Genomic DNA, 18,915 nt, shown 5'->3' on the forward strand with positions numbered 1-18,915 from the left:
CATGGGCATTTTGAAGTTTGTTATTAAAGTGTGAAACTATTTTCCAGAAACAATGCTTTGCAAAAGTTTTCAAGAAAAATCTAGTAGTACTTAGTGGGTGGGAAAAAATACAGGTTGAACCTCTCTAGTCCAGAACTGTCTCATCCGGCAACATCCATAGTCCAGCATGATTTTAGTTAGCTGGACAGCCACTTATCATGGGTGTGGCCAAGTTTCCCGTGATCCCATAAAGTTTGTTTACAGCCACCAGTCCTGGCTGTCAGTGTTCTGTGCTGTTATTTAGCTGTAATTTACCCCCTAAATGTCTTCTTAGGGCCCAATAAGTGGTGAAAGTGTTGGTTATGCTGCTAGACAAAACTGACCTCCTGTCATTCAGCAAATTCTCTCATCCAGCATTGGTCAGGTCCCAAGGGTACCAGACTGGAGAGGTTCAACCTGTACTATTGCAAGCCTTGCAAGTTCTGAGCTCACACTGGGTCCTGCTGTGGAAAGAAGTCAGCAATCACCGCTAGCTCTATACCCACTTTCAACATTCCTGGAGCAGCTGGAGAATAAATGGGTTATGATACAAGTTAGAGTAGCCTCAAGCCTGCTTTAACTCATGCTGGTTTATAATAAATCCCTAGGGGCCACAAGTTCACTGAAGATGGGCCAGAATGCAGCACACTCCAGCCCCACCTCCTGGCATTCCCCCTATACCATCTTTCTAGGCCAGAGGGAATTGCTAATGACCCTTTAGGGCAGCCTAGTAGATGCTCTGTCCTGCCTCAGCAGTGAAAAAGCAGGCAGAAGTGGGGCCGTGGATCTAGTTCTATTTCTGTTACAGTGACTTGGCTGTAATCTACAGATGTGTTTGCTCAGTCCATGTCTTGGCTTTGTTGGTATTAGGGTGGACAACCTGTCTAAATATTTTAGTGGAATGAAAGAGCAAGAGAGACTGCTGAGATCGCTGGAATCACAAGTAAGTAATACTTTTCATATACTTTGAACATCAGCTAATATTCTCTTTATTTACTGTTTGGACAGGAATTGTCTACAGAGAAGAGGGTGGTGTTGACACATAGGCCTTAGCAGGCCCAAGAGTTAACCTGACATTAAGAGGGCAAAAGGAAAGAAGGTTCTGTCTTCATTAGGCCCTGGTGGCTTTATTGTTTATTTCTGTGGAGAAGGATGGGGAGGAGAGAATATCAGTCTTACTGGTCTGTCAAAGGTAGAGAAAAGGGGAGGGTAGCAGTATTTCTCTCTACTGTGCTTTCTGCTCCAGTGGATTACTCACGAGGATAAATGCCAGTTCAGTTCTTCATAGGTAGCTTTCCTCCTGCCCCTTGAAGTCCTGCCACTAAGAGGTGTAACATGTCTCATTGAAAAAGCCACAAACTATTCTCCAGTCTTTGCATTTGCCTGCTTTCAATCAAAAACCCTGTGTAATAGTGTAAGCACAGGAATACCACACAGGCATCAACTATTGGAAAATAAGATTTGATCCACAGATCTCAAAGGGCACTTAAGAATGCATGTTGATAAACCTAAATTCTACTGTATACAAAGCAAATAAAGCATAAATTCCATAGCCAACTGTAATGTTTCCCTTAAAAAAATAGCATCTCATCCCTGAAGTCTGAATTTCAAGGCTCTGATGTGGGAAAAAAATAACTAACTATTTACAAATGATGCTGGCTGGCAGTTGGACTTTTATCTATTAAAATACATATAGTTTAGGAAAATGCCCACATCCGTTGTGACAAGTCTCATTTCCACTAATACGATCTACACTGATTTGTTAGCGTACTAAATGCAAACAGGCAGTTCAAAGAGAAATTAACCTACAAATGTGCAACACTAATACAAAGAAATTCTGTCTTAAGCTTCTGATGACAAACTGCTGGTGTTTAAACAACATTTGGAACAGTTGAAAATGTTGGGAACTATCCAAGTACTAAGTAGCACATTTATTATTTTCCATGTCACTAGAGATCCCTAGTGGACTTCTGGCCTTTGTAGCTTATCTTAATACTTTTATCACAGAATTTTTCCAATACTTTTTTCATTGCTCTTTAAATATTCTTTGTATTCAATAAAGAGTGCTGACGTTGAATGTAAAGCTAGATGGCCAAATATAACAGCAACACAAGAAATACTGTTAGCTGGACACATTCAGCCTTCTCTTTTTCTGGTTGAAAGTTTGTGCCACTTACAAATTTTCAAGTTTTTAGACTTGCAAATTATAATTAATCTGAAGGATTACAGAAATTTAACATAGCAATCACTATTTGCTTTGTAGGTTAACTACTGTTCAGCTGTTATTTCTTCAATGGCAGATACCTTAAGCAAAAATAACCTCTTGGGCAACAGACCAGTTCCAAAATATTCAAGTGAGTATTTGAAATGACAATTGCAAAGCAAAATATTGCAGGTGAACAGTTCAGTAAAAGGGTGTAAATGGTAAATAGGAAGGGGCATCATGAAAGTACTGGATATGATGTTATAAAAGTGTAGCATCTTGATTATAGATCTGCAAAAGTTTCCCAACAAGACACGTAAGAACATGAACTCTTCGGGGCTGGGCTTTGTCATTTATTACATGTTTACACAGCACCTAGCACAGCCCACCCTGGCTGAACTCCGGCCACTACAACAATATATTTAGCTATAACAGGAGAATAGTAATTGCCCAGGTTATCAGATTATATAAAGCAGCATCGCTCCATTGATTTCAAAGAAGCTACATCTGCTTACACCAATTTAGGATCTGATCTACCATTGGGAGGCGAAACCTCCACTAGGAGAGACATTTAAGTCTTCTCCAGACTAATAAATAGGCAATACACATTAATCTAACCTAACAGATATTTTCATGTCTAATCTTTGTCAAAAAAATCAGTACTATGAGGAAACTAAAAATACCACAAGATCTTGAATGGCAAGTTCTCAAAATATTACAAATTACATATTTAGAAGCCCAAGGAGCCATTTTGGCTTTGACAACATCTCTCCTTCCTGATTTTTCCTGAAGTTTATCACGACAAACTAGACAAACCAATTCAACATCTTCCCCAATCACAGAAAGGATAATGTGGGACATTTAAGAGTATCTACATAGTAAAGCATAAGATTTCCCCAAACATTAAAAGTTTTCAAAATTCAACTTGTGGAGTAAAGCACAGATCACTAGACAAAGTCACAAGATGGCTGAGTCTTGTATATGAGTGTATTGCGTAGGACTCTATATACTGCTACTTCTCTCACAACAGAGTTTGCAATAATGGAGTGTTGTTAAAAGTGACACTAACAGTAAAACCCTCGTGCCACTGGGTGTAAAAAAATTTTTTTCTCCTCCAAAAATTCCACTGGAACAGTTAAATTCTTGCCAACATTAGCTATCCAAACATTGTAGTACTATCTGTGCATGAGCGCCAGATATTTTAATTGATTAGAAACTAACAATGGTTATTTTATTGCCTGAAGTAGAAGACACACAAAAAAATGGTATCCTAGAATGTAGATTTTTGCTGACTGCTTAAATTTGGCACAGCTATCCAATAGTTATTGTAAGAGCTTATTTTCGTGATACTTTAAACTAATGCATTAATTTTTTAAAATCCTGTTAGGTTTTATGAATCCCAGTACAAATCAAGCAAGCCTACTAGAAAGAAATGAAGGCAGAAAACATGCAGAAGACTTTGAAAATGACATGATGTACATTGATAATTAAAAGACGTTCTCATTTCTGCAGAGGAGTTTGCAATCTTAAAGTACTTCTGGGGTGAATTACCACCCCCCCCCCCCAAAGTCAGCAGCTATACTACCATTCATTTGTGAGGCTGGGAGTTCCCCAGTGGTGTATTCCCTTCTCTCTGCGTTTATATGTACACGCAGTGAACAGGGCAGTGACATACTCTCCCTGCCCCCATTTCATCTCCTGCCGCTATGCACACAGTGCCTACCTACTATGCTCCTTAATCCATTTACTCACATAAAGGAAAAACAGATCATTTGCTAGAGACAATAATCACCTGTGACAGAACACACTTCTCTGTCCATGTTAGACTTCTGCCCTCTTTTTCCCAGCAATCACCTTACATGATTCTGAAAGCCTGCCATGGCGCCAGATGGGGCCCCCAATATGCTCCAGAACCACCTCCTCGCCTGTGACACCTGCTCTGTACATACTTTGTTGCACACTATCTTCTCTTCCACCTCCCCCTTAGTGATTCTTATCCTCCCATCTAATCCTTATTTGCCTCTGCTCTAACCATACAAAGGCTCTCTTCTACCCTACTATCTTGTTGCCTATGTACATGCTTGTGCTTTCACTTCAGGCACGGTAATAAACATCTTCTACCACCCACTGGTAACTTCTCTGTGCTCTCCAGACTGTCACCATCTTCATACTTTCTAATATATTTCTATGCCCCTCACTCCCTTCCAGATACCCTCTCCTTCTCAAATTTCCTTTTTTATATAATGATTTTGTTTCTTGCTATTCTCTGTATTCTTCCCAAAGGAAACACTGACTAGACGCATGATGCTTACTGCAGTAAAATTGGCTGTCTCTTATTTGCAGGAGGAAGTTCAATTTCTTGGGCTCTTAATTTCCCCCAGATATTGTTAATCAAAAGCAAATCAGGAAACAATCCAGGGCTTCAACACCGCAAGTCTTTGCACTGATTTAGTTTTTCTTATCTCTAAACTTGTTACACTTTCCAGCATCTCCTTACCTTGACTATGCTAATTTGCTCTTTTATGGCCTTTCCTTAGTCCTAAATTCTTCCATATGGAGCAACTAAAACATCTTTTGTCCTCAAGTCTTCACTGGTTTGTTGTCCATTCAAAATCCAAAGCTCATGATTGTTCCACTGCCTTCACCCCCTCAACTCCATCCTCTATGGGCAACAGAAACTCTCCTAATTCAACCCCAGAAGTTGAACACCTCCCTTACCTCCAAGAAAAGCTTCATCTTGTCCCAGATCTTGGAAAAATCCAATCCTATTCCACAAAAAATCAGTTTTCCTAGAAACTAGACCCATGGACATTTTGCCTTTACTGTGATGAAAACACAAGTTACCAATATTACACCTTTATTTTTGTTATGGCCTTTATTTGCACATACAGGCCAACTTCCAGTGAAACATTTGTTATACTTTTGTATGGGACAGCATATACAAATGAAGTTTACCACTTACAAGGTTCTCTTCCTGTAATTTCGTATGGAGTGCCCCCAAACTTTTGGGTGAATATAGATGGCACCATTAAGAAAATATACTGGATTCCTTGCATGGATAGGCCACAATTAAACTGTATTTCCTAGAAAGCATCACCCCCACAGACACCCACATATCAAAAATGCTCACCCTGGTAGATTGCACATCTCTGCAGTCAGGTGTCTTGATCTCAGAAAATCACCACCATCCAAAAAAACGAAACAAAAAAAAACCAGAAGACCAGGTTTAATGCCTTTTATGCTTGGAAGCAACTTGTTCTTATTAATGAAGATAAAGCCGCTAAGGATTTCCTCCTACTATAGTTGCTCATCTTATTTTTAAGTCAGCTGTGCCACGTCACTGTGGTCTATAAATAGGAGAGTAGTTTTGGCATCCACGTTACAACAGCTTATTCACTTTTAGGGACAGAAAGCCATACCTACTGCTTTAGGGACATTTTATATTTAAGTGGTCTTATTTTGTCAAAACAAAATAGTGCCTACCATTAACAATGTCATCAATACTTCAGACATATTTGCAAACAAAATATATAGTAACAAGTGTGGAAGTTACACCTCATCCAATTTTTGCATGTCCCCTTTCAAACTAGGTTTTATGTATTCAGCTTGTCCTATTAATGTCCATAGACTCTAATTGTTCACTGTCGCACACCAAGACAGTTTAAGCTGGACAAGATCAGTTTCACAGGAAGTCACCATTGCCCCATCCTCTACCCATTGTACATTATGATTTGTTTCTGGAAGCAACAATCAGGTGCTTTGGACTGCACAAACACAGAAGCAGCCCTGGATCCTATTCTGCAGCCACTAATTTTCTCTCTAGAGATTTCAAGCATGTAATGAGAATTTATGCAATGCATTTCTAGCTAAAATGAATAAATTTAGTACTTGCAGATTACAAGAAAAGAAGAGATGGCCTTTTACTGCCCAGTTATAAATACTGTATCTTTGCTGACTAATTGTATTGTTAACGTAGAGCGGGGTGAGAAATCATTTTTGAGGGGGGCCACTCCAAGATTTTGGTAAGTGGCGAAGGCTGCACTTTTCTATGGAGAGGGTAAGGGGTCTTGGACCAAAGTTGGCTGTAGAACGAAGCTTGGTTTAGGGAATTAGGGTGCAGGAGGAGAGTCTTGGTGAAGGAGGAGGTGGTTATAACTTGAGGCAGGAAATTGAGATGAAGAGGATTCTGGCCTGGGAGAGTGGCGTAGGGGGAAATGCAGGGTCTGGGAAGGAGCTGTGACCTGGGGGAGGATAGGTGCACAGGATCTGGTTGGTGATCTGGGACAGGGAATTGTGCTGTGGGAGGAGGTGGGGTGCAAGGGGCAGGCTCTGGCCACGTAGTGCTTACCTATATGACTCCCACGCGGCAACGCAGCGGCACGCTCCGTCTGCCACAGTCCTATTCTGCTGGAAACGGCTGTCTGCTCCCCACATGTACCTCTTTGCACTGCACCCACAGGTGGCAGCTTTGCACACCTCCCTGCCCTCAGTAGAGTCAGCTCCCATTGGCCAGGAACTGGACAGCTTAAAAAGTGCAAAAAAAATTAACACAACTGAAATGAATGTTAAACTGCACTTTGCAAACACTCTTGTGAGGCAGGCTACTTAAGTATTAATATTGCCTTTGGTTGGGCAAATAGGAACTGAGAGATTGTGCACAGGGCTGGGGCAGCACAAAGAGGTGCATCTAACCACCTTACACCCGCCTCCCTTTGCCTTAGAGTCCTGGCAGGACAGGCTTCAGATAGGAGTCAAAGGCTTGGCAGGCTGGATGCGGCCTATAGAGCATATCATGCCCACCTCAATCTAGAATATTGGCCAAGACAAATCAAGCGAAATTGCCTAAGCAATCTGCCATCTTTGCTCAACCTTTTTGCTAGAGAGACCAATCTGCTGCCCTCTTGAACTGCAAGGGAGAGCTCAGGGACCAGTTATTAAGAAATATATGAATATCTATTCTGAGATTGTAACCTTTCAATATCAGTTTTTCCTCATCTAACAAGTTTAACATTCGTTGCAGTTGTGTTAATGACCAAGTACAAGATTGGAAAAAAAAAAATCACCTCTTTACATAGAGTAAAATCTTCCCAAATTCTTACCTGAAACCCACTTGGTCAAATTAAAGTTGTCTGTGCTTCTGTGAAAAAATGTCCTTATTGTGTTTGATGCGAATACACCTCTAGGTAGAAGACAGACCCAGACACCAAATTACAACAATGTTTTTATTGACATCCAAAGTATAAAGAGAATCTCTTACTGACCCATTTTGGGTACAAGTCCTTCCCTTCCAATTAGTCCACTTCAGAGTCAAAATGAAAGAACTGCATCTTATGGAGGTGAGACATCAGGACAACACCCACACAGAGTAAAAGCTTGTGGCTGCTCAACCAGTCAGCAGATCATCACACAAGTTCCAACCATACACTTCGTATGTTGAGAAGTGGCCGAGGCGCTCTCAAACATGTCACGGCTAAAATGTTTCCAAAGATGTTTTCGCACAACAGGCATCATGTTCTTTTATAAAACTTTTATCAAGATATCTTGGAAAGTTAGGGAAGGGGAAAATGCTCAGATTACCTTAAAACTCCCATTTATTCTGCCACTCCTGTGACTTATTGATTTTATATTCACTAGCAGTGGTGGAAGCATGACTCAATCTTTGTCCACCTGATCCCAGTTAGGAACAGACACATTAAGTGAATGATTCCCTCCATGAAGTAAGAAACCAGGATATCATTTTAATTGGTTTTGGTTTTTAATGCTTCAAAATTCTAATTTATGCGCTCCTCTTCAATCTTTATTTCTTTTAATCCCAGATTTCTACAGCACTGGCAAAGGCATTCTAATTTTTAAGAGGGCAGATGGGTAAAGAAAAGCAGGGCATCCTACTGGATCCTTCATTGGCCCTCCTGGAGTACTTGTGTAAGAATAGTCTATCTTTGTGGTCAAAAGCTTGACACCGTGCCAGAATCAGTCAGAGGGCTTGCTCAAGCAAACATACCATACTCCCCTACCTCTGCAAGGGCTGTGCTTTGTCCACATTGTTCCCTGAAACCACCAGTCCATGGATGGATTTTTGGTTCCTTAATGTCTGACAAATTTACTAAAAATAGTGTATTGGGAGATCTAAAGCTGTAATAGATAAAAGCCTGCCACCTGCCCCATCAGTGAAATCTGAGCTGGGAGACAGCAAACAAAGTAGCCTTTTGGAATAACACTGAGACCTCTGGATGAGCCTAATTGGTTTCTCTCTTTCAAGCCTCTTCAGCCTCTTCATGGTCTGCTTTGAGACGTAAATGCTTCCTACTCCTTTTCTTACTACTATGAAAGCCTATGGTTTCCACTGAAGAATCTTCACCTGAGTGAGCAGAACCTGTGCCAAGTTCCCTAGCTGTACCCAAGTCCTCCAACTTCAGCCACTCCTCTTCCTCCATCATCATCTTCCCTTCACCATCTAAATGGCCTAGCTCAACTTTATCTTCCTCTCTCACGTCACTGTCCTTCTTGGAAGATTTCTCATTTAGATTTTGCTTTGTGTTCTTAAGGTTCTGACCCTCCTCCTCTGCTGGTCTTTTCTTTTCCAAACCATGTATGCTTGTCTTTGGGGGTTTGGTAAATATTATCCTTCCAGCACCAGAGCTGGAGGGATCCTGGTTGAAATACGGGGTGTAGCTGTCTTGAGTAGCAGAACTTGGTTCTCCTTTCTTCTTCTTCAAGCCCTCTAAGAACTCCATGGCGGCCATCCTGTTGGACTTATCACTAGACTCAGAAACTCCCTCCAGGCTGTACTTGGTCCAACGTTCTGGGTGTGCCATGTAGTCAGGGACTGCTGGAGAGTTTTTGGGAGCTGGGGGTGGCTTAGTTTGCCTTCCAAGACTTTCTGCAATCATTTTGCTTGAAGGAGTGGGTGGGGGCAGAGGTCGCTTAAACCTCCCATCAACAATGTTATCTTCAGCCATTGAAGGCATGGCTAATTTGGCTGCCCCTTCCAGGCCATCAAATATACTCTGGCTGCGCAGTGAGAAGGTAGAGCTCATACCTCTCAGATGGAATGGCTGGACAGGAGACTTAAGGCTGTTTGAAGAATCAGGAATCTCATCTGATCCATAATCTACATCATCCAAGGATGGTAGTTCCTCTGGAGCAATCGTATCAACTTCAGCTTCATCTGCTAAGCCAAAGTCTTCAGAGTCCGAGTCACTGAGTGAAATTGAGTCAGAAGGTAGGCTGCCCTCATAATCTTTGGTCCCACCATCCACTATGCCCATAAAGGGCTCACCAGTACCTTCATCTCCCATCTTTGAGCTGTTATTCAACTGTGCTCTTTGACTTAGGCTCAGCTGCAGCAAATAAAGTCTTCCAAATATCCAGTGATTTTAAGGCCTGGAATGAGAAGGAACAAATACAAATTCATCTGTGACCATGAGGACCACATCAGAACAGGACGTCTTGAGAAACTATTGTTCACATCACAGCAATTCATGACCATGAAATACAGTGTGAATTAAGTAGTGCTGCAAGTGAAATAGGGAAGAACTAGTGTGAGGAAACTATTCCTGTTCTATTCTGAATGAATATTCTCAGGACTCATGGAGGAAAGTGTTGCCGCATTAACCGTGCTATTTTTAAAAATAGTGTGACAGTCATATACAACATCCATTGAAATAATGACAAATATTTTCTACCATGTGAAGTCATATTACTAAAAGTCTCAGGTAGATGCATCTCATTCTATCACTCGATACCTTTTTGTTGGAAGTTAAACTACAGTTTTGTGCCTTAATGCGAGCAATTAATGAACATATGCAGGCTTATTTCAGAACACAGAACTAGTTTAAAACAGTTTTTTGCTATTACCAGTACACCAGTTTTAATTAACAATTTAGGGGGTTATTTTCCCTAATTTTATTTTGTACATTAGTGCAAAAGAAACACACTAAAAATTTTAAAGTAAGAAGAAAGTGAGCCTAAATACAGAGTCTCAATGAAGGCTGCAAAATGGCATGGAAAGTATATTAGTCACTCACCGTCTCTTGAGACTGAAACAGCTCTCCTTCCTCCGGGTCAGTTAAAGCCACCAAGGCTCTCAGCTCCTGCACCCTAGAAAACAAATATCTACATCACAAAGTGGGAAATTTTAAAAGGTATTTTAGAAGGAACAGTTAGCACATTTCTGAGTCACCTTCAACTGTGTGGCTCTGATACCTAATTTATAACATGAACTGTGCTAATGAAAACTCTGCAGACATTTTTAGGATTTACAACTTTCTGCAGAGACAGACACCAACAAAGCCACTCAGGACACACTATGGCAAACTACACCCGGAGCAAAGAAAAGAGAATACTATGAGCCAGATTTCAAAAGAGCTAAGCACTCATAAACAGGACCAAATCTTGAAAACCTGGAACCAGTTAAGCAGCAAAACAACACGACTTTTCACATTGGGTCATGTGTTACAATGAGGGCACTTGACACTATGGCCTTTAGTTGAGTGACCTGGAAGAAGAAACACTTGAAAATCTGGTCCTATGACACTTTACAGTCACAGCACATGGCGCAACAGCTTTTTGAAAAACAACTGCAATCCTCCAAATGATGTGAAGGAGAAAGGAGCAAAACCACCTGCATGAGGGCTGCTCTCAAACTGGCCTTTCACCATAGCTACTGAGTTAAGGTGCATCTAACCAGCAGACTGGCAGAAAGACAGAAAAGAGAAGTTTTCAAGCTCCAAAAAGCTCTTGGTCCTGGACAACACCAGAGCCAAAAGAATGGACCCCACGCAACCTAGGAAGTCTTACAGTTTCTTGGCAGTGATCTGAATATGATACAACTCAGACAGGATGGCATCTCTCTGAATGGATAAGTTCCCATCAGACTCTTCCATGCTGGTCTCAATCGGCATCCCCACTCCTTCCTACTCCTGCTGCAGCTTCCTGTGAGCGAGTCAGACAGAGAACAGTAACCCAGACTGCTGCATCAGGTCAGCTGTTACCATACCCACAACTCCAGGACAAGGCCTTACAAGGGACGACTATTGGTGACTGACTGCAGATACCCTAAGGCTGAGTGAAAGGGGCCACATCCATATGGCAGACAAACAGAGAGCAGCATGTAACAGCCTCATAGCCAGTCACAGGCTGACGTCACAGCTCCCCAGTGCAGGGCTATGACCGAGAGAGTTTCTACGGGCCCGTGAGTCCGAGGCTACGACACGCGGACGGGAATGAGGGGCCGTGCGGGGTGGGGCTGTGATTCAGCCAGGGGCCTGCTTCAGGTGGGCGGTGACCCCGGCCTGGGAGGCGAAGCCCGACTCAGGAAGGCCGAGAGGGGCGGTCTGCGGCCGCGCGGCAGGGCGAGGACCATGGCCCGGTCAGGCGGGCGGGCGGGCAGGCAGCCGCCCCAACCATCCGGTGGCCGCCGCTACACCGAGGCCATCGCGGGCGGGCAGGTGGACACTCGCGCGACCTGTACCTGGTGGATTGCAGCCCCACCGCCCTTCCTCGCTACGGCCCCACCAGCCGGGTTATATCCGGCCACGCCCCGGAAGGGAGCATTGGCTGCCCGCGCGGAGCACGCTGGGAGGCCGAGTCCCTGCCGCAGCTCCTAGCATGGCCCGCGGTGGCTCCCATGAGGCAACGCGGCGGAAGCAACCCCCCCCTCCCGCTTTGCCTCCTGGGAGTTGTAGTCCCCTCGGTAGGCCGCGGCAGGGCGGTAGCGAGGCTCGGGTGGTGAGCAGGGCCCGGCCTCGGGCTGTAGCTGTCGCGCGGAGATACACGAGGCCCACTAGGCGCCACATCAAAGACCGCCCTCTGCTGGCCGGGGCTGGGAGTGCGGTACCGGGCGAGCGCTCTACCGCCAGGGGCCCGCCCGCGGCCAGGGAGCGGTGCGAATTCTGCTCAGGCCCCTTTGCAGCGAGCCCCCAGGGCCACTGCAATGGCGCTCCGGACCCGGACTCAGCCGGGAGTTTTGCATTCGCCTAGCAGGGCTTGCGGGGCCCGTGAGGCCCGTTGTTTATGTGGATCTGGGTGCTTGATCCAAGTCTTCTAGGCGACTCCCTCCCATGGGCTCTGTGCGAGTGCGACACGCTCGGGCCCGGGGACTCAGCAGGGCGCCTCAAGCAGCTCCCTGCCTGCCCCGCTCACGGCTCCGAAAGGGGCTGGGGCCCTGTTTGTTTTTCCGTAGCTGTCAGCGGGGGGAGAGGCTCACAATCCCATTGGCTGGTTTCTGGACAATGGCACCTCTTTGTTTGAAGCGCTCGTCCCTCAGGCATCCACAGTAGCACGTGGCCCCTGCCATGGCTAGTCAGGTAGAGATCCTGCCTGTGAAATCGGCTGGGCTGCTGGCCAGGAATCACCCAGGTAAGTCCCCTGGCCACAGCCCACCTCTGGCACCCCAGTCAACTCTCTGTTTCCATTCCTGCATCCCTACCCCACATAACCCAAACCCTCTGGTCCCCTGCTCCAGCACGCAGACCCCTTCCCAGACTTTGCACCCACTCCTACACATCTCCTCCAGGTCACAAACCCTTCCCAGACCTTGCAACCCAGTACCCTATCCCCAGTCACAACCAAAATCCTTGCTTTAGGTCATCCTTGCCGGATGTCACTTCTGGGCCCTGCCACAGGTCACTATGCCATCCTTCACCCCAGCTCCTATCCGGTCCCACACCTCCTCGTGACACCAGTCCCTTACCCCAATCTCCATCTCAGACCCTGGCCTGCTTCCATTAATATGGAAATGTGCAGCCCTTAACTACTTATTCCCTGCTTCTGCTCCAAAGGCCTTTAATTTGATTAAGGTTATTTATGACTACACTGCACACTCTTACTGCAGCATATAGAGAATGTGCACTACGTGCCCCCTTACTATGGGCGTAAACAGTTGTATAGAAAGTCAGACTTCTTGGCTGACTAAAGATATGCTTGAACCATTAAGATGTAATGAAATGCCAACCTGTACTATGCTACTCAGTCACAAGATGGCAAGTGGGTGTAAATCTCTAATTTAAACTGTGCTTTACAGTATCTTACAATGAACACATCTGGTGTGTATAAGCAAGTTCCGTGACAAGGAATAAACTCAGAACAGAAACAGAAGTGAAACAGCCACAAAGTTGCAGACGGAAAGAACAAAGCAGTAATAGTTGCAGGATTTAATCGACATACCACTCAAGATTTCACATCACAAACAAACCCCACAAAGAAACTGGAGATATACAGGAATTTTCTTTATTTTATACTATGAAGAAACAAGCAGAGAATATCTTTAAATCCTTTGACATCACTTAGTACAGGCACAGAGGTGACCTTGAAAGGGTTGTAGCTATATTTGATACATCTTTTCATAAACCACATTTGTCTGTGGTATAAAGAGCATGTTTTCACCAGCGAATTCAAGAACCAGAGGAAAATGTTTTATATGTACACTGCACACAACTGGAAACTGTGATGTGACCACAAAATGTGACAATATCAATGTCTGGCTGGTTATGGGTTAGATAACAACCTTTGACAGTTTCACAGCTACAGTTGAAAAAAGAGTGAACCCTAGCCACTACTGTACTGATTGCAAAGCAGTCAGAATTAGTAAACAACACAGCAAAAGACAAGAACAAATTGAAAAAAAAAAACCCTCAAACTACCTTAGGAACTGTATACGGACAATAGAATGTTAATAGTCATCATGAACAACAAGAAGTCCTGTGGCACCTTATAGACTAACAGATATTTTGGAGCATAAGCTTTTGTGAGCAAAGACCCACATCAGATGCATCTGAAGAAGCGGGTCTTTGCCCACGAAAGCTTATGCTCTAAAATATCTGTTTGTCTATAAGGTGCCACAAGACTTCTTGTTCTTGATGATACAGACTAAGATGGCTACCTCTCCGATAACAGTCATCATAAAAACCGTCGAGGCAAGGGAAGAGAACTGCTAGGATAAGAGGGATACATTCCACCCAACATGCATGAGGTGTTGAAAAACTCAAGTCCTAAGAGATGTGGCACATGGTGTTACAAATTCATGGGATGTATACCTTTTGCCTCTTTGTCACACCATAGCAGTCAGGAAATTTGCTCATATTACAGACCATCATGAGCCATTGTTTCTGAGGTCTATCACTAGTGATGCCAAAGCCTTCCTGAAGAGTGAAATAAGTAGTTGTGGTAAGATTTTAAGATTGGCTCAGGTGCAGACATCACAGAAGGGCCTTACAATCACCATCACCCCCTCCCAGAGCGGAAGTCAGCTGACATCTCTAGCTAGCCCTTCAGGTATTCAGACATGCATGGCCTAGTTCATTAGAAAAACAGCTTGCAAAGACAAAAGCTTTGGACTCAGAGTGCATGTGATCAAAGCCCAACAGTCTTTTTGGCTGCAGCCTGGCAGCTATGTTGGGCCTATTGAGACAGGTGGATGAACACCAATGGTAAAGGGTGATGGGCCCCTGCCCCACCCCCTTCTGCCCATGCTCCACCCCCCGCCACCAGCCTTGTTTTGTAGATGTGCTTCTTTGCATGTAAAAAAAAATTCCACGCCTGGATGGAAGAGATTAGAGAAAACATTGATCCATAGGATGGTTGGGGTGGCCGCCACAGGCCACATGCTTTGGGGAGCCTTGTGGTATTTGCCTCAAGCATCCTATGGATGGGCCTGGCACAAGGAAACGACAGGGGTGCTTCCCCCAGCACTCACCATAGTGGCAGAAGACAGAGCAGGCTACCAGGCTGCTCTGGCTCCCATCATTATGTTGAGCTGGGGGGAGGTGCCTCAGGAGCCGTATCTGGGACACCTGGGTGGGGGGGCGTGCCCCACACAGATGACCCTGTGGTAGTGCTTTAAAGGAGCTTATGACGACTACGTCTGGTATATGTAAGCACCCTCTTGTGACTAGACTATCTAGTACAGACAAACATTGCAGGGAGTATGTATCCTACATGGCTCTCTACTTGCCCATCTAGTGCCTCCCCTCTCTACTCTGTTTTTAGCAGTGCAGCCTCCTGGTGTTCCCCCACTGCTACCAACTTCCTCCCCACCTCCTGCAAGGAAGGTCTCCAACTGCACCTCCCCTCTGGCAGAACCTTGCACTGACACATGTAGCTGTGCATCACACACAGCCCACTTTTTACTGAGTGCAGTTATGCAGCCCTTGCATGGGACTGGAAGGGGTCTACAGTATGGACATAGCCTTAGAGGAATGTATTTAAGCAGGCCTTCCAGTACAGAAAAATTAAGCATTGCACTGATTCTAGGTCCCACCTATAAACAAAGCTGCTATTATATTTTCACTGGATTTGTGTACCATCTCCTATCGTATCCCAATGGCATAAGGGCTGTGTTGTAATCCTTGTTCCTCTGGCCCCAGGCTATCTGAGGTGTCTTTCTTCAGGCAACCCACATCGTTGCATCTATATCTCCTAGGAGACCATACAGTGTTAAAGATCAGTTAAGTGTGTGGTCTAAAATACTTGATTGAACCCCTTTAAAAGGGGCCTCCTGGTGCATCATCTGTAATATAAACTGCTTCAGTTGCACTGTCAGATTTTAAATACATATTTATGCCTTCTGGAGTGTTGCTATCTACAGTGATTTATGACAAGGGAGCTGTGTTCAGAATACATTTGGCAGCAGTAACAGGCCAGGTTAGAACAAAATGTCTTTCAGCTGGCTGAGTTTTAACATCACAGTCTTTCCTGTTCAGGGATCTTCATGACTTTCCAGTGGAAGCACACTTAGGTTAGCCTTTCCTGGACAGTGGGTTTGTGCATAAAGCCTTCCTCAGAGGGCACGAAAGGCAGCAGTGCTGAACAGAGAACTGGGGGTGGTGAAAAGGAGGCATTTGAAAGGAAAAGAAACATGAGTATAGCCTAGTGGAAGAGGGTAGAAATGTTACACTCAAAGGCCTGTCTGATGGGACAAAAGGGCAAAGCAGGTGACGTACTAAATGTTGGGGGAGTGGCCACCCCACCCCCACACAGCAGATGAGTGGAGGTTGCTGGCTTGGGGAGCCAGGCCGAGTGGGCTAGCGCATTGCTCTTTCCAGCCCCTCTGTCTTTGGCACAGGGTGCTTTCTAAGTTGAGCACTGCTGACAGATGGCTTCTTGCTTACTGCATGTGCTGCTGTAGTTCCCTCTGTCGCAGCCTGTTTCATACCTGTCTGGTGGATGAGGTCATTGTCCCCATTTCTTCCTCCCCTTTGCAGACACTTTAATCTATATGTAATGTAAAATGAGGCCTGGGCGTGTTTTCCAACTTTCTGATGATGGAACAGCTTGTACTGGCTGCAGCAATGAGGAGTTGGGACTCTTTTTATTGCTTAGTGACACACACAAATAGCATGACCCAAGCATGAACAGATGGTAAAGCTGCTTCCCCCCACTAATTTAAACTGAGACAGATGGGGGCAGGGGAACCACAGCATTAGGCAGCCATGCAAGAAGCCATCAAACCAAGAAGAGAGTATTGTTATATCACAGCCTGGGGAGCTCCAGAGAGATGCCCTTCCTCTGCAGCGGTATGCGTCTATGCACCAGGCCCCAGCCCTCCCACTGAGTACTGGAGCCCAGAATAAAATGCCCTCCCTTGCACCACAGAAAGAGAGAGAGGAAACCCAGCTGAAATAAACCAGCCACTAGCCCTTTACTTCCCTTTACCCAGAAATACAGCCACAGAGGGGTCAAGAGCAGGCAGCTGCCTCTGAACTACAGCAACTCCCCCGGGGTCACTAGATGCAACAAGGAGGTGGAGCCACTCTTAGGCAGCTCATCGAAGCTCCTTCATGGAAATACCTGACTCCAGTGAAATAAAAATTACAACAAGGCTTTAAGGAGTGGCTTTGTAAAGGTTGGGATAGTCTAAGAAAGGAAAAAATCATGTTTTAAAAGTTGTGCCTCAGTGAACTGCCCAGCCCACAACCAAACACTTCTCTCCCAGCCAGTGACCTTTCAGGGGAAGTTTTGTATGCAGGCTTTGGGACGGTCATACTTTGGCATTAGTAAAAGTGCTCATCAGATAGATGCTCTCACCAGTGTTGCAAGGCATGATCTCCTCCCATTTTGGCAAGGTTTCAAATTAATTTTTCACAGTGCATCAGAAATAGCAAGCAGTGTCAACAAAAGCACTGGCAAGATTGTGCAGTCACAGTGATTTTTAGTTGCAGTATCTGCAAAGTAACAATTAGAGGGTTCTGTTGCAAGTTTGTGTCATTTATCAGCTGTAACAGAGCTTGCCCCTGCTAGGGACCTTCCTAAAGCCAACAATGGCAAGACAGGCAAGTCTGCCTCAGTTTCCCCTTCATCTGCTCTAGCAAGACTGTTACCCTCCTCCACAGCAGACCAGGTGAACAGCCATTTCATTTGCCAGGGAAAGGAAGATTGTTCTTCTGAGTCCAAATCTAGTCCTGTTGCTGGGCATGTTTTATTAATATCAATTTCAATGTTCAGCAAACCCCTCAGACTCCTAACACAAACCTCCAAGTAAAACAACAGGTTAAAATGTATCTGTTCTCCAGCTCTGTGTTCCAGACTGCAAGAGTCAAAAAATCACTGTTCTCCAGCTCCTCTGCACCTGTTCTAGGGCCTCCACCTCTGGCAGCACTCCATGATGTTTACATCTCTCCCTTGGCTCGGGCCTTCCATGAGAGGGCTTCTCCCTGAAGCTTTCCACTCCCCGGTTACCTTTGTCTGCACATCTTACACCTTTTCACAGAAGCCCCCTGCCAGAATCAGCCTGCTTATTTCTGGGCTCACAGCCTCCTTTTCAGCTTGGTTTTCCCAGCTCTGGCCAGGTCTGTAACATTTCTGGATTGAGACAATTCCCTTTAAATGCAATGAGCCAAAAGTGCCTCTTGGTGCACAAAATAAAGGCTTTAAGGCATGTCCTAGGCATACATCCTATTTTACATTTCTCAGCAGCTGAATGATAGTTCCTCAGTGGCCTGGGAGTATCTAGACACCAATAGCCCTGAAGGAGCAAATACATTAGGCCTGGTCTGTTTTCACCCAGACCTGAAACCAGGTGCTCGGTAGCACAGAGGGAGAAAGGGGTGCTCAGTCAATAGATATTTAGTATCTAACTTTGAGAAAAGAATGTAGTACTGAGCCTATGCCAGTCTACAAGTGTGAAACAATTATGGGAATGACTACAATCTGCCATGCAGGGAGTTAAGCACCATCTGAAACCAAAGCTAATTGTATCGGAGGGGTAGCCGTGTTAGTCTGGATCTGTAACAGCAACGAAGGGTCCTGTGGCACCTCACAGACTAACAGAAAAGTTTTGAGCATGAGCTTTCGTGAGCACAGACTCACTTCATCAGATGCTGATTGAGGACTCCTGCTGTTGTGTCACTGACTATCTGCACCAGTGGAGCCAAATCTTTGTAAAAATCAGACATCTGTATAAATCTGTGCATAGTGTTTAAATAGCCACACATTGGGCTATGCACTGCAGAGCTTCTGCTTAATCCTGGGAAAGAGCATGGAATTGATATTTCTTTAGTTGTAATGCTTCCAGTAAGGATAAAATTAAAAAACTGAAACAAATTAAGTTTTTTTCCCAAAATGGTCACCAACATATACCTGTCCAGAAGGCTACTAGGGGCCTTGAAAGTGTGGAAGCAAAAGGAGAATCTTGTCAAAAACGACTCTAAATACAAACTTATTAATACTCAGGGAAGTTAAAGAGACAGTATTCACGG

General features: G+C 44.7%; 2 protein-coding genes across 3 annotated transcripts in view; one reads left to right on the forward strand and one right to left on the reverse strand.

Annotated features, from left to right (window-relative positions):
* Positions 1-3,730, forward strand: part of TRPM5 (transient receptor potential cation channel subfamily M member 5) — a 64,678-nt gene extending 60,948 nt beyond the window's left edge. Inside the window, exons 24-26 of the mRNA XM_074998545.1 lie at positions 889-961; positions 2,282-2,372; positions 3,609-3,730. Coding sequence (XP_074854646.1) covers positions 889-961; positions 2,282-2,372; positions 3,609-3,712 — 268 coding nt within the window. The 3' untranslated portion in view covers positions 3,713-3,730. The remainder of the gene's footprint in view (positions 1-888; positions 962-2,281; positions 2,373-3,608) is intronic.
* Positions 3,731-7,429: 3,699 nt separating this feature from the next.
* On the reverse strand, positions 7,430-11,762 carry TSSC4 (tumor suppressing subtransferable candidate 4). 2 transcript variants are annotated; one of them, XM_074995977.1, is made up of 4 exons: positions 11,694-11,756; positions 11,021-11,155; positions 10,249-10,321; positions 7,430-9,604 (listed from the first exon to the last, which is right to left on the reverse strand). In XM_074995977.1, exon 4 carries the CDS (start codon positions 9,517-9,519, stop codon positions 8,476-8,478), a length of 1,044 nt encoding a protein of 347 aa, XP_074852078.1. In that variant the 5' UTR covers positions 9,520-9,604; positions 10,249-10,321; positions 11,021-11,155; positions 11,694-11,756; the 3' UTR covers positions 7,430-8,475. The 2 variants fall into 2 exon arrangements, with proteins under 2 accessions (XP_074852078.1, XP_074852079.1); XM_074995978.1 differs by lacking the exon at positions 11,021-11,155 and having other exon boundaries at positions 11,694-11,762.
* Positions 11,763-18,915: the final 7,153 nt, after the last annotated feature.

The sequence above is a fragment of the Carettochelys insculpta genome, chromosome 6 (assembly GCF_033958435.1).
Source record: "Carettochelys insculpta isolate YL-2023 chromosome 6, ASM3395843v1, whole genome shotgun sequence".
Taxonomy (NCBI): Eukaryota; Metazoa; Chordata; order Testudines; family Carettochelyidae; genus Carettochelys; species Carettochelys insculpta.

Bases quoted from the DNA above. Each gene is read 5' to 3' on its own strand.
- TSSC4 (XM_074995978.1), bottom strand. From the start codon at position 9,519: ATGGGAGATGAAGGTACTGGTGAGCCCTTTATGGGCATAGTGGATGGT.